This window comes from Bactrocera latifrons, unplaced genomic scaffold (assembly GCF_001853355.1).
Source record: "Bactrocera latifrons isolate USDA-ARS-PBARC rearing strain unplaced genomic scaffold, ASM185335v1 scaffold_34, whole genome shotgun sequence".
NCBI lineage: Eukaryota > Metazoa > Arthropoda > Insecta > Diptera > Tephritidae > Bactrocera > Bactrocera latifrons.
In genome coordinates, this window is record NW_017536979.1 from 1585551 (window position 1) to 1601127 (window position 15577).

At 37.0% G+C, this 15577-nt stretch overlaps 4 protein-coding genes across 19 annotated transcripts; 2 read left to right on the plus strand and 2 right to left on the minus strand.

The window, feature by feature from the left end:
- The first annotated feature begins 7 nt into the window (after positions 1-7).
- Positions 8-4114, plus strand: LOC108971379 (DDB1- and CUL4-associated factor 6-like). 16 transcript variants are annotated; one of them, XM_018937394.1, is made up of 5 exons: positions 8-92; positions 1311-1564; positions 1627-2853; positions 2921-3531; positions 3607-4114. In XM_018937394.1, exons 2-5 carry the CDS (start codon positions 1456-1458, stop codon positions 3865-3867), a joined length of 2208 nt encoding a protein of 735 aa, XP_018792939.1. In that variant the 5' UTR covers positions 8-92; positions 1311-1455; the 3' UTR covers positions 3868-4114. The 16 variants fall into 16 exon arrangements, with proteins under 16 accessions (XP_018792939.1, XP_018792946.1, XP_018792943.1 ...); XM_018937401.1 differs by having other exon boundaries at positions 17-92; positions 1371-1564; XM_018937398.1 differs by having other exon boundaries at positions 84-167; positions 1371-1564.
- Positions 4102-6833, minus strand: LOC108971378 (probable E3 ubiquitin-protein ligase MGRN1). Its single transcript, XM_018937391.1, has 3 exons — positions 5752-6833; positions 4422-5694; positions 4102-4354 (listed from the first exon to the last, which is right to left on the minus strand). The coding sequence occupies exons 1-3, from the start codon at positions 6592-6594 to the stop codon at positions 4185-4187; spliced, it is 2286 nt and encodes a 761-aa protein (XP_018792936.1). The 5' UTR covers positions 6595-6833; the 3' UTR covers positions 4102-4184.
- A 78-nt stretch (positions 6834-6911) lies between these two features.
- LOC108971381 (ADP-ribosylation factor-binding protein GGA3) lies at positions 6912-10118 on the plus strand. Its single transcript, XM_018937409.1, has 7 exons — positions 6912-7035; positions 7125-7285; positions 7340-7714; positions 8053-8287; positions 8348-8936; positions 9030-9516; positions 9576-10118. The coding sequence occupies exons 1-7, from the start codon at positions 6999-7001 to the stop codon at positions 9786-9788; spliced, it is 2097 nt and encodes a 698-aa protein (XP_018792954.1). The 5' UTR covers positions 6912-6998; the 3' UTR covers positions 9789-10118.
- A 151-nt stretch (positions 10119-10269) lies between these two features.
- On the minus strand, positions 10270-11504 carry LOC108971382 (protein LST8 homolog). The gene is made up of 2 exons (XM_018937410.1): positions 11235-11504; positions 10270-11118 (listed from the first exon to the last, which is right to left on the minus strand). Exons 1-2 carry the CDS (start codon positions 11349-11351, stop codon positions 10288-10290), a joined length of 948 nt encoding a protein of 315 aa, XP_018792955.1. The 5' UTR covers positions 11352-11504; the 3' UTR covers positions 10270-10287.
- Between the last annotated feature and the right edge of the window lie 4073 nt (positions 11505-15577).

Consider the following 15577-nt stretch of genomic DNA (forward strand, 5'->3'; position numbering starts at 1 on the left):
TGTTTGCATGTAGTGTGTGGAAGTAATAAGAAGAGGCATTTGCACGAAATGACAAGGAGCGATAAAAACAAAGAAAAAATTTATACAATTTGGTAATTTCTGGGACTGGGGAAAGAAATACGAATAGCACAATATTTGGGAAATATACTGCGATGTGCTAAGAGCAGGTCAATTGCTGCGAAAAGTGACAAAATATTGAAATATTAAGTCATATTTTAACTATTCGATTTTTTTCTACTAAAATTCTTATAAAAACGTACAATGTGAAAATTAATAAAAACCTTGACAAGAATTTGCTGTAGTCATTGCGGACGTTTGAACTATCAAATCTTTATAAACAACGGATTTTTTTGTAATGACGATAGAGTGAAAATCAAATTTCGAGTGTAGTAATTTATATATAATTTGTTATAAAAGATTATTTAAATTATTTAAGGGTGAAATAATTAAAAATAGTGAAGGACATAAACGTTCAAAATTATAAGTATTGTATGTGTGTATAGTGATTGGTCTTGAAATATTTACCCGGGTGAATACATCTATACAGATCTGCAAGTTTGGTTATTAAAAGAGCAGGAAGCTATTTCACATTTTTGTCGTCAATTGTTATAATGTACATAAGTACTATATATACATATATAAACAAGTACATTTAGTGTAGCCGATACGTAGAAACGCTCTTTACAGGTGTCTTTCAAAGTTTTTCATGAATAATAAATACTAAGAGGCTTCCTTTTTTTTCAAGATAAGGCATTTCCAACTCATCTAGATTATGTAGAACAATTTTTGAATTATATTGCATTATACAGTCACGGAACTTTCTTTTATTGATTAATCTTACATATATTTCCATATATACATTCAAACATTAATATGTATGTAAGTAAGTTTGTAAAGCCATATTTTAAATATTCGAATTAAACAAACTATTAAAGTCGTTTGGTCACAATAAGTTAAATTCCATTTAATAAACAACGCTCGAAAAAAAATGTTTCCCATTAAATGTGAGCGTATACGTACATATGTAAGTGTGCACATTTTGGTATGTATGCATATAGAAATATGCAATATTTGATTATCTTATTTCTTCAATTTCTATATATTTCCATACATAAGTGAATATATACAAATATATAGTATTTTCCTAGTCACAGTTTTTGTTTATAGCAAAAGATAAGGTCTAGTGTAGATTGTTCGTAGCGTCATTTGCACCTTATTTGAAAAGTGTGAATATAACATAGGCACTTACTTACATATGTATGTACACATTTATTAAGAAGACTATAGTGCTACAATAAAAGTTGGTAAAGTACGATAACAATAGATTTCTACTAATCCTCTAAGTTATCGTACGGTTCTATTGCTTTAAGGATCTTTATAGCCCATCTCTTTCTCCAAGAAGTGCCTACATAACTAAAACGTACACGCAACGTGAATTTGGCGACGCTACATAGAATGTCTCGCGATCGGTTGAACAAGACCAGCGTCTTTAGAAGTGTTTATAATAATCAAAGTTTAAATTCAACACGAACTGCCACTCATAACTATATTGCGAGTACCAAAGGTATATAAATATTAATAATTAATTCTATTAGCCAAACTTCCTAAAATTATCCAACCTTTCAGACTCGCTGGACTATGTGCAGCGTTTGGGTTTGATGAGCCGTTTACATGTGCACTCTGGCTGTGTGAACACTGTTAGTTGGAGCAGCTCGGGTGAATATTTGTTGTCGGGTAGCGATGATCAGTGCATTGCTATAACGAACCCGCACAGTCAAGAGGTATTATTGAAATATAAAACGGCTCACAGGGCAAATATTTTTAGTGCACGGTTTATGCCACAGTCGAATGGTCATTCGATAGTATCGTGTTCTGGAGATGGCATTGTGTTACATACCGAGTTGTTAGCTCCATATGTGCGTCGGCAGCATACAACGTTATTAAATAGTGTGAACACTGTGATCCCAGGCGCTGATTCTACGATAGAGACTGCTCCTATGCAGCCCTTATATGAACATAGTGAGAATGAGGCTAAATTGAGTTTTTTTAATTGTCACAAAAGTGGTACAACATATGAAGTACTAACCATACCTTCAGAGCCAAGGTCATTTTTAAGTTGCGGGGAGGATGGTACAGTTCGTCTTTTCGATTTACGTCAGATATCGAGTTGTCATAAGACATGCTGCAAAGATAATATACTTATATTCAGCCCATCAGCGGTTAATGCCATGGATTTGTCGCCCATCAGTAACTACTATGTAGCAGTCGGTAGTTCCGATGCGATTGTACGAGTCTATGATCGACGTTACCTGTCGGTCATTGACTTTAGCGATAGCTCTATCCCCACTACTGAGAGGCATACTAAGCCGATTAAAGCCTATCCAATTCCCATGATGACGAATCGACAATATCGCATAACTTGCGTTAGATACAGCCCCGAAGAGTCTGAACTGCTGGTTAGTTACTCTTCCGAGTATTTGTATCTATTTGATTTGCGTCGTGACGGTGTAGACGTAAATGAGCTGTACGAAAAGGGGCGAACAGCTGATGTCAACAGATCATCTCCTCCTCCCACTTTAACGGCAGAACAAGTTACGCGAAGATTACGCTTGCGTGGTGATTGGTCTGACACAGGACCGGACGCGCGTCCCGAGAACTACCCGAGAGGCCGAGTGGAAATTGGGCAGGTGCGTCCGCAATTGCAAGCGAACATAATGAGTCGGATGACAGAGGTTATATCCCGTATGCTTAACGATCCACGAACACGAATGGGTCTTTCCGGCCAAGCACAAGAGCTTAATCGTGAAAATCAAGCGACGCTTTTGGCTGCAGTGGCAAGGGAAACGTCGGACGGTACAAGCAATACAACTGAAAGAATATTTATTGATAAAACAACATTATTTTTCTTTTGTTTCTTTAGATTCGACACCATCTACTTCAGGCGCTTATTGGCGTAGAGTTGCTAGTCGTTTACACAACTCTCGTACTATTAACTTAAATAATACAATGCCTCAAACGCAGGTGATTTCAACTCAACCTATCTCCACAACGGTTGTAGTCAATAATATTAGTCGACCTACAGAAGGAAATAACACAGATGCTCCAGTAGAACCGACAAATACGTCCATTACCGACACGCCTAATCTTAGCAGTGTTGGTCAGCAAGCCATACAGTTCCGTGACGATGAAGCGGATACTCTGAACGAAGAACTTGCGGAACTCGACAAGCGACTTTTCGATTATCTGCGTATGAAGTTTGTTGGGCATAGGAATGCACGTACCATGATTAAGGAAGCAAACTTTTGGGGTAATAATTATGTTATGTCGGGATCGGATTGCGGACATATATTTACATGGGACCGACGCACCGGGAAACTAGTCATGTTAATGCAAGGTGATCAACATGTTGTGAACTGCTTACAACCTCATCCTGAGCTGCCCTATTTAGCGAGCTCCGGCATAGATTATGATGTAAAAATATGGGCTCCCTCGTTGGAGCATGTCAATTTCGATGAGGCGGAAGCTGAAGATGTACGTATAATATATTTAATTAATTATTACTGTAAAATAAGTTAGTGAAATGAATACAAAAAAAAAATTCTTTAGCTCATGAAACGTAATGCAATAATGTTGGAGCAAACTAAAGATACTATCACAGTACCAGCGGCTTTTATGATACGACTGTTGGCCTGTATTCATTCTCTGCGAAATCGCGAACGTATCCTTAACTCTGAAGGAAGCAATAATACCAACCAAACAGAAAATATAAACAATGACAACAATAGCAGAGCAACAAATGAGCCTGAGAGTTCTAATTTGAATGCAAATGGTGGTGAAGTTTCGGAGGAGACCAACAATGACGAATAAGGAAAAAATATAAAAAAAAAGTTCATGTCCAATACACCTTGAAATAAAATCCGTTTATCAGATGGCATAATCTCGAAGTGTAATAATTAAAAGAATGAAAAATTTAAAGTTTCATACTGAGAAAAAGCAATGCGTAAAAAACGGTTAAAACCAATAAGTCAGAACACTATTATAAGAATCAATTAGTTTAGGTTAGCTTTTGAAGAGTATATGCCGTTTAAATAAAAATCGATATTCCCTTCTCCAATATAGTGTATATGTATTGTACGACATAAATATATTAAATACGAAGTGGCTTATAGCACGCTTTCAATCACTTAAACATTAACTGCGTTTTGTAAAGCAGTCTTATCATCAACTATTATATTAGCTGCCGTATTCGCTGGATTCGAGCTTAGTAGCTGCTTTGTTGACGAACTCGACGAATAGCTGTCACTAGAACTGCGTGTAGATGCTGTATTCACGCTTATCGGATTATCTAACATGTCTGCGTAAAAAAAAGTAATTATGTGGAAAATTCAATTAAATATATAGGAATGCCGGCAAATGCATACCTGGTAGAGAGCTCACATTGCTCTTCATATCGCCAGCTATAGTAATAGGTATGCCAGAGTTGGCTGTGGTGTTGCCTGGACCAACTATGTTACCAACTGACGTTGATTTTTTATGAAGATTTTTTTTGGCTAAGCTACTGGTGCCTTTAAAACTCCCTGCGTTTCCTTTTAGACTACCCAACTTGTCTCCACTTTTGGGTCGTTCGCGTTCTCTTTCAGGACATAAGGGACTTAAAATGGAGTTCTGTGTGTCTTCGGGTGTGTAATAGTCCGAGTCATCTGCATTGGTGACCGCAGTCTCAGCATTGCCGCTTGTCACGCTCTTTTTCAATGAAGTGGTAGATTTCATTTCCAATACATCAGCAACCTCATTATCACTGTCATTATTAATTCCAATTACTTCTTTGTTTCGCGTAATATTCGCAGATTTGGATTTATTATCAGGGGTTAGTAGAGGCGATAATTTCTCATTTTCGCTGTCATCGGTGTCAAGTTCATTTTGCGATGGCGAAGAATTTGCGCTATTAGAATTTGAAGTGCGTTTCATTTTTGGCACCTTTAAACTCTGACGTTCATTGACAATGTGTATTTTATCTTGGGAATTGCTAGAGTTCGTCTGTGTTTCTATATCGGCCGGAAGTATTTTTCTCTGTGCTGCTGCTCCAAATCCTGTATTTGCTGAGCTACACACTTTACTCTCATTTGTTATTTCTACTACAGAGAGGGTAGGATTGGCTGTGCTACCTGTAGCTGTAATTGTACCCACTTCACTCGTGTTTGTAGAAGTTGACACATTTTTCTTGATTTTAGAACGTCGTTGGTTGGGTTTTAAAGGAGAAGTTGCCTTATGATTCTCAGCTACCATCGAAGCGGTGAGAGCTACCCCATCAGCCATATCGCCGTCATTCGGACGCGGTCGACCCACAAACTGTGGCGGTCCATTGAGTGCTTCTATAAGTGATACTGGAATGTAGCCGGGCGGTATGTGTTGATCACATGGAGCTGGTTCTCCTGGTGCCGAGGTGGGTGTATTTTGATGCAAAGTGTGAGAGGTTACTCCTTTTTGAACTGCACGTATCTGAAGAAGTGCTCGGAAAGGAGCACGGCAAATAGGGCAGTTATTCGCTTGATAACGTAATGAATCCGCACAAGAATTACATAAACATAAATGTCTACAAGGTAGTATAAGAGTGTCACGTGTCTCACTCATGCAAATAACACATTCACTTCCATGGTCATCGATTTCTTCATCGATGGAACTTTTGTTAACAGCCTAAAATAAAGTAAATTATCAGAAATTTGTGAAACTTAGTCATTAAAATTCACTTACTTTGTTTTCGATACCATATATTTCTTGAAGTAGGTAACAAAGGCCATCAACGAAAATTTTTTGTTTAAGAGCTCTTAATACATAACTGTTTGTTTCAGGATGGTGATCAATAACGCATATGGTTGTATGCGATTGCCGACAGTCTTCATTACCTTCCTCTACTACGCAGTGTATAGCAACAGGATATTGTTCTTTTGTCTGATTGTAGACAAAGTCATCCTCAGGAATTAATTGCGGATTGAAGGTGTGACTCGTTTGAGAGAAGAATTGGTTTATACCTTTTTCATAGTGGTACGTTTCGGACGTTAGTCCATCCCGTGGCACAAGTGTTACGCCACTAGGGCTTACTTCCTCAGTACAAAAGTAATAAATTGTTATGGCGCATTTGGCGTCCGAATCAAAAGTGAACTCGATATTATAAGAGAAAGCTCCGGGTTGCGTCGAACCATCACCACAACCACCAAGTTCGTTAGTGATAATATTACCATCAATATTATCTATGTGTGTGTTGGCGGATACTATTTCTTTTTTTTCGGGTGAAACTCGTACAAAACGGACAGACTCTTTACGTATATTTACTAGGCTTTTCAGAGTTTTAGTTGGCTCGCTGGCTTGAGGAGGGGGATAAGGAAATGCTGTGGGACGACTGCCAAGAAAATTCAAATCGGCGTTTTCGCCAAACAAATAAGACTCTGGTTGGGGTGTGTCGAAGCGTTCTCCTCCCATGATAAAGTGGCTCCCAAAAAAGTTACCCGATCGAGGAGGATATTTGTAGGCATGAGTTGAATTACGTTGCTCTGCCTCTTCCACTGCACCATTCTGTCGACTCGTAAATGCACCCATAGATTGAAACAAATGTAAGTTGCAGAGACTAAATTGCAATTTTCGTAACTTTCACCAAACGGAAAATAGTTCCATAAAGTCCAACCAATTTTAATTTGGATCTAATAACTTCACATATTATTCTCTTTGACCTTCACATTAAAACAAATTTAGTATAGCTTGTAAAATGTATATTCATGAATTTAGTATATATCTTCCGCAATATATATTATATTTTCTTTTGTATCGATTGAATAAATGTCAATGTGATAGGTGTGTTCAAAGAAAGTTGCTATACATATAATGCTCGGTCACAGTAAGAAATGTCAAAAATTCATTACAAAAATCGGCAAGAATAAGAGACATTGCAAAAATAAAGGCTGAAATAATTCAAAGGGTTTAAAAGAAGTATTTAATTAGTTAATATGACTACTAACGAAAATATTATGGAAGAAATGTTAGGTGAGTTATCATGAAAGATATATATGTAGCTAATTTGAGTGAAGATAGAAAGTAAATATTAATAATTGTTTGTATATCTCCACAAAAAGATCGAGCGACAAACCCCAGTCGCGAAAATATAGATGAACTAAGTTCACAGATGTTTTGTATGGTCGTGCGGAGTAACCCAACACTCGTAGACAAAGCGCTAAAAATGATTATGATGAAAGTTCGATCCAAAGATATCACTGAGTCCACAAGGGCGATAAATGTTCGTATTATGTACTTACATTGGAATAGTTAATAATTATTAAATGTGTTTTAGTTACTAGAGGAATGTATGAGTAAATGTGGTACAGAATTTCAGGCCGAAGTCGCTAAGTTCCGCTTTCTTAATGAACTCGTTTATCTTGTTTCAAAAAAATTTCAAGGCGGTGAAACACCAGCAGCTATTAAAAAGAGGATCATTGAGTGTCTGTTATTATGGACAGCGGAGTATCCTCAAAAAGTCAAAATACAAGAAGTTTATAAAAAGCTCTGCTTAGAATGCCAAATGGATCCAGCAACTACACCGGTTGTAGAGTCTAAGCGTGAAAGTACGCTCGGCATTGACGAAAAAATGTTATCCATGCTCATTAACAGTAAAGACCCCGAGAATTATAAAAAAGCAAATTTATTAATACAAAATCGAGTGAAACAAGTAAGTTTTGAAGTACACTCAACTCTTTTTTTTTTTACACGGTAGATACGTAATACATTTAAATTCATGCAAACAGAATGTGTAGTTAAGGGTTATCGAATAAGGGGATTTCCCAGTTACTACTATGCATGTTACTTTCAGCAATGTTGCCACGAGTGGTTAAAACAAATATAATTACAAAACAGCGATTTTGAAACCGTACTAGATTAAAAAGTTTTTAGAAAAAAATTTTTTTTTTAACCGTGTAACTTCAAATCCGTGTAAAAAACGAGTTGGGTGTAGTTTTTTTTTTTACATTCGAAATACATGTATGACTGTTTTTGCTTTTACTTTACAAGGATGCCCGTCGAATGGATTTTATGATACAACATAAAAACTTTTTACAAGAAGTTACAAACACCGTCGAACTGTTAGTAGAAATGCTAAATATGTGTGAATCGGAAGGAAAAGAAGTCGACGAGCAGAGTGAAAGTATGTCGGTAATGCGAGAATTGTACCACTCATGCAAAAAGTATAAACCCACAATTGAGCGATTACCTACGTTATTGGAAAACTGCGACGAATCCTTAATTGGTAATTATTTTTTATTTAAATATCAGAAAGATTTTATAATTTTTTTTTATGTTTATATAGTTGAAGCTGTAGAAATCAATGACACCTTACAAAATGTTATAAAGCGATTCAAGACTTTGGTAGGAACGCCAAGGAAAAATCAGTCAACCAGTGTTTTGTTGGACAGTACAGCTGATGTAAGAGTTCCAAAAGACGCCTCAGAGAAAACCTTGAAATCTGGAAATACTGACCTGCTGTCAGATTTATTTGGAGAAGAATCAAATGAGATTGCATCCTCATCAACTGCTGCTACATTTTCATCAATTGTTGACCTGGAAATGTTTGGTGCAACTGGCAATTCCAACGAGAGAAAAGGGGAAGCTATTATCTCAAATCCACTTGAGGATTTAGATTCACTATTAGATATTGACTCTACGTTAAGTAGTGATATAACGGCAAAAGCTGAAAACGTCAATGATGTTTTTAGCAGTAATATCTTAGAACCTACACCTGTATCTAGTGCCAAAGCGGATGTGTCTAGTGCCTTGCATGATGCAGATATTGAAACAGAGACAAATTCTTATCGAAAAATGTCCACTATTGACAAATTGAGTGAAGATCTTTTTCAAGCGTCTTTGCGGGACTTAGAACGAGTATACAGCTTTAAAAAGTAAGCAAACAAATATATTTTAAAATATAAAAAACCACAAACCAGGTATAATTTTACATTAAATGTAAATGATAAAAATATGAATTTTTTCAGAACTCCAGAGAAACAAACTTTAAATGCCTTGGCTGAGGAAAAATTAAAATGCAAATCGATTCCTTTATTACATTTAAAAGATCTGCAAAAAAAATGTGAAAATTTAACCGAACAGAAAAATGCTGGAGAGGAAATATTTAACGAAAGCTCTGCGAAAGGTGATGCTTTAATAATGTCGTCGAAATATGAAGGTGTCGATGCTGAGGCATTAGATTCCGAGATTTCAAAAACTGTTAATATTGAAAATATTAAAGAGGAATCGCCCAACATATGTCAAACAATAGCTTTAGCTGATATTGAGATAGATTTGGATAAGGTAGAGCCTGCTCCTGATGATCGCGTACTGTGGGACGATGACGATGTAAAGGTAATGTTGACTTTTACTAAAGATCGCCCCAGTAAGGAAACATCAGTAATAGTTATCTCCGTGAGCAACAAAAGTAAATTACCTATCCACAATTTTAAATTTGATGCCAGTGTACATAAGGTTAGCTAAATACTACTAAAGATATATGCCAATAAATGAAGTAATGTTGCTCTTTTCAGCCGTGCAAAGTGCGCTTGTTGCCACCAACAGCTGTTACCATGTCGCCGCATAAACCATTTCGTCCTTCAACTCCAATCAATCAAGTTATGTTATTGCTCAATCCAACCTGTAAACCGACCGATGTTACTTGCTTTTTGGGCTACAATCTTGGCGACGACCCAGATCCGATAAAAGAGTGGAACGTAGCTAAAGACATTCCATATGTTGAATAAATATTTTTAATAATATTCTTTAAATAGTAGTTAGGTGCAAAATTTTAAATTGGTTCCGATTTTCAATACATCACGTAAACAAATTACCAATTTGTATTAAACATTTTATTAAATATTAAAGATTTTATTTCTATGCCTCACCACGTTTTATAAATATTATTAAATTTAACTTAATTAGGTATTGATTTAGATTTTAGTTTGTTGTCTATGCATTTTCAATAAAATAGGAGAAAAACATTGTTATGTATAAAAATACGGTGCAGCCAATAATAAAACTGAGGGAAAAATGTTGCAATTGAAAACATCGAATCACATTCATAATATACTATATGAAACATGTTTTCTTATTTTTGTATATATTTGAGTTTCAAATACCGTTAACGTAGGCAGTGAATAAGCAACATATTCCACTACTTCGACTACTTCGCTTTTCTTTGCGGCGATTATATTGATTTCTTGCTTCATACGTGCCGCTTGTTTCACTCCCCTTCACTTCCTGTTATTCTGAGACGATCTCATCTTTAAATGACAAAGCTGTAATGGCTTTGGTGTGACCCGTATACTTTCGTTCCGCGTTTTTCGTTTGTAGCTTCCATAAGCGAGCTATTCCATCCGATGACGCGGTGAATACATATTTGGAGTCGGCACTGAACGCTGCATCCCACACCCAATAATTTTCCACGCTCAATTCACGCCACATTGTAAAATGTTCAGTCTCCCATATTCTTGCAGTTCCATCGCCTGAAGTAGTTATTAGCAGTCGTGAGTCTGGACTAAATTTACAGCGCAGGACATAACGTTTATGCGCAGCTATTTTTAATTTAGGACTAAGTGTACTCAATTGTTGGTTTGGCGACGAGCTTAGAGACCAAATATAACAGTTCCCTTTATTGTTCACCGCTGCCATATATTGTCCATCAGGTGAGATTGCCACATCCTGTATGGATGCATCGACTTCAGGTATAAGTTGATCGTGTACTTCAGATTTAACATCCCATAAATATACCCCACCATTTTGAGAACCCATTGCGATTTCAACTTGATTTGGATGCAAGCACGCGGCGTTAACGGGGGCTTGACAGTCGAAAACACGTGAGCAGTGTGGTTGAGGTGACAGCATATCCCATATGCGAACACGGTGGTCTTCTCCAGCAGTGAACATCCATTTACCATCCTCTTGAAAACCCAAGCGTGTTACATTTTTTTGAACACCTTCAAAGTTTATGACAGGGGTTGTGCAACTAGTCTCCATGTCATATAGGCGTATACATTGGTAACCACAAGCAGCCAAACGAGTTTTATCAGGGGTTCGGTCAAGTGCGTTAACTTGCTGCAAAAAAATATAGGATATTACATTTGTTAAACGCTAAACGCCCCTCTAACCAGTGTGTAAGAATACATAGATAATAACGGCTAAAACATACATATATATATTCCTGAACTTACTGAGGTGTCCACAAAGCGCATTGAATGTATACAGTGGCCGGTATGTGCTTGCCAGAGTTTGATTGAATGGTCATAGCCACCTGTGGCCAAAATTAACTGATCTCCAGTAGCTTCCATTATATAAACTTTCACAATGAATGATTTAATAATTCATACTAAACAAATTCAATATTAAGAATATTTAAAAAGTAAGCTAAAGTTGTCTATATTAAGAATATTGTCACAAAACCAATATAAATTTGTTCACTTTCGTTACGCTTTGAAATGCCTTCTTATTGTGGGGTCTGCTTTTTTCATCCTTCTATGCGTCATTCACAATGAATAAATTCATTATTTTAGTTCCTTCCTCAACCTTTTATAATGCAATATTTACATAGATTCCGATATGAAAATGCTAAAAGCGTCCCGAAACTTTTATCGCTGTGATTAATGTGTGTATTTTAATATTTGACAGATGTCGTTTGCAGTCTGTCGTGAACATTGTGTTCAGCACATAAAATGAAATAAAGAGACAAAAAGTTATTATATTTAGCACTTTAGTTTTGCGATATTTCGAAATATTTTTACAATATCAAACACATAATGTACATTCAAATGGCGATTTACATTAAATTTTATTTTGCTTTAATGGACAATTCATACCTTAACAACGAGGTGTAGAAAGTAAAATCTATGTTGTTGTAATGGTTATCTTGACCTTGCTTGGGAGAAAGCAATATGTTAACTCTATTCGAAAATATCTTAACGGCGAGAACCGAAAACGAGCTGCTTTGTTCGATGTATGCTTTTGTATGGGTACGTTCAATTTCAGTATGAAATGTTACGCAAAGCGAGCAAAGTTGCGTGTCAATGGGCTTCCAGAATGAAGGCGTTGCTTTGCGTTCTTCTCTCTACCAAGAATATGAGTGTTATCCAACATTTTGCTTCRTTTTGCTTTGCTTTGCCTCATACGATGCAAAAGTTGTATGTGAAACATCCATTCCACTCTCGCAAGGAGTTACAGTGTCTGAATATTTTTGACGCCTTACAGTTGTATGCTTTGCGGGGAATTCGAGTGAATTACTCCACCAGTTGTTGGAAAAAATGGAGAGAGGAATTGTCCTCGATCTCGTTTAATCTCTGGGTCACTGAGATGAGATGAGATGAGTTGCAGGGAATCTTCCGTTACCGTCAAAACCTAATTTGTGTCTCGCGGTGTCTCTTATTATTGTCCGGAGTGAAAAAACGCAGCATCTAATGCCCAATATTTCAAGTAGAACTTGGGCTACGTGGCCTTATGCTATCCTCTGTGGAAACCGTTTTCGAGATACCCGGATATGACTCACCAACAATCGACGTGTGACCAAGTTGAAACTCGTTAAAAGAATTTTTGACAATCGTCATCGTAACAGTGTGAGGTGTTCCAATACTATTATGCGAGTTAATTTCACTTAGTGTAATGCGATGGAGAGCCGCAAACGGTTAAAATCATCAGTGCTTTGTCGACAACGCGTTCTCGAATCTCTTTGAATAATTTGTACCAACCAAAAGCTTTTGATAACGACAAAAAACTATCACAGAAGGGCTTTTTCAACATTCTGAACGTTTTGGCGTCAGAAATTTTTTTATCGCACACAAAATTTACCGGAACTTCTTTGTGGACTAATTTCATTCATCGTAAAAATCGCCGAATGAACTTTATGCACTTCAGATGGCACATATGTAACTGACAGTCGTACCATCATAGAAAAAATATATTTTAAATTAAGAAGTGTCACTATTTTTTTACCCACAGCTGTAACACAGATATTGTCAACTATCGTGGCAATCTTTTCCGAACTTAAATTTTAAATTGATTATAACGCAAGTTCGGAGCTAAACCGAAATGAATATTTTTAAGTAGCTAGAAACGGTTTTAGCTCTGTTGAGGCAAGATCCTTCTCTCGGTGTGGAGGCTTAGTCGTAACTCAAAGCGACTACTTAGAACCGGAATGTATTTCATCGAAACTAGGCATACAGCGAACCAAAACACGGCCACACACGATGTGTTTCAGTTGCGAGTTCTCCATTCTCCACTGTTCTGTTTAAATGGACACTTAAAGCTTAAAGTGTAACGTATTACTTCAATCTTTGTTGATTTTTCATAACATTCGAGCTATCCTTCGATTGGTAATTAAAATTACGCCCGTCGGAGTCGGAGGACTAAAGTACTATTTCTGCTTTTCATTCCTCCTCCTTAAGTCATAACCTAATATGGAGCCTTTGAGATCTCGTTGGGCTTTAAGAACCCTCGAGGTTAATTCAAAGTCTGTTTCGTGTATCAAAAATGTCTGTAGTTGGAAAATTAACATTGAAAACTTCCCGCACGCGAGGCATCCATTCATATGTGTTAATGACGGTTAGGTGTTGAAAGTAAATAAAAAAAATAACGAACGACGAAAACATCGAAAAGGATAAGGTAAACCCCTCGTGTTGCCGTCAAAACAATAAAAGAGTACCGGAGCATCTCTCATCGATTTACTCAAGGATTTTGGTGAAACTAGCAAAAGTCCGGAATCTCTTGCAAAAACTAAGTAGAGTGGAGGGTTTATCTGGATTTGGAAATAGTAATTTCATAGAGTATTGGCCAAATTCGAAACTATCCTACAATCTCAAAAATTAGCAAGAAGCCAAAAAAAAAAAACAAATTATTTGAAGGTACTTTATCCATCCTAGCCGAGACTTGCAACAAGTGTATGGATTAAGTGTTGGCGTTCATGCATTGGCTCACGTGCTTATTTTGGGGGCTATAGTAAAGATTTGTAATACAAGTAAAACCCGTGAAATGTGTTGCTCGGGCCGTGTCAAATACAAGCATACATATGTATATGTATGGTATATAAGCTGTAGTAAATATTATAAATCTTTGTATGTATATATGTATATACATATATATGTACAGGTATAAACAATTTTTAATTTCGTTTAGATTTAATTATAACTCATTGCTATTAATAGGGATGTTATTTTAAAACCGAATTAGCGAATTACGTACTTATGCGTTTCGTATATTCAATTTCGCCTTCAACAATCATTTGTTTGGCAAAAATGCTTAGTTGTTTGGTTAGCCACAGGAAGGGAGTGTATTTACTTGTAAATTCAGTACATCTTTGTTTATGCATATACTTGCATATTATTAAGTAAGTCGATATTAGTGTGCGCCCCCGCCGTCCAGTGGGTGATAACAACTGCAGAAAGTTGAGTTCAATGTTCAAGTTGCGAAAACAAATTGCTGCAATGAATGAAAATATTTTAGTTAGTAGTTCTTTTTTTACTTTTCGTGGTTGTTTTATGAAAAGTTAAAAGGTGTGCGGGACGTATGAGCAATGGCAGAGCTGCGAAATTCTCTCAGGTGACTTGGTTTGTTTTTAGCTATGAAAAATATGTATACATGTACATACGTATGTATATTTTCTTCTTTACTGGCGAAGATACCGCTTACATGATTATAGCTGAGTTAACAACAGCGCGCCAGTCGTTTCTTCTTTTCACAACGTGGCGCTAATTAGAGATTCAAAGCGGAGCCAGGTCCTTCTCCACCTGGTCTTATCGACGGAGTGGTGGTCGTCGAATACTTTCAGAATTGGAGTGTTTGCGTCCATTCGGACGACATGACCTAGCCAGTGCAGCTGCTATCTCTTAATTCGCTGAACTATGTGTGTCAATGTCGTCGTATATCCCATACAGCTCATCGTTCCATCGAATGCGATATTCGCCGTGGCCAACGTAAAAAGGGTCATAAAAACCGTTCTCTCGGAAACTCGTAACGTCGACTCATCAGATGTTGCAGGACGGGAATATGAGTGACTTATAGAATTTTGTTTTTGTTCGTCGAGAGAGGACTTTACTCTCAATTGCCTATTCAGTCCAAAGTGGCACCCGTTGAGTTATTCTGCGTTGGATTTCGAGGCCGACTTTGTTGTTGCTGTTAATGCTGGTTCCAAGATGGATGAAATTATCTACAACTTCGAAATTTTGACTTGGGGGCGTAGTCGCGAGTGCGACGACTATTTGTTTGATGACAGGAAATATTTCGTCTTGTCCACTGTCAGACCTATTTGCTTTGCTTCCTTATTCGGTCTGGAGAAAGCAGAACTAACGGCGCGGGTGTTGAGGCCAATGATATCAATATCATCGGCATACGCCCGCAGCTGTACACTCCTATTGAAATTTGCAAATGTTCGATTAAGTTTTGCAGCTCGAATTATTTTCTCCAGGAATAGATAGTCGCACGATCACGATCGTCGTGTTTTAATGCCATTATTTTGTGGACGTCTGCAATTATTTGCTTGCCATAGCTGCTGTTTGGAGACGAAACATAACAC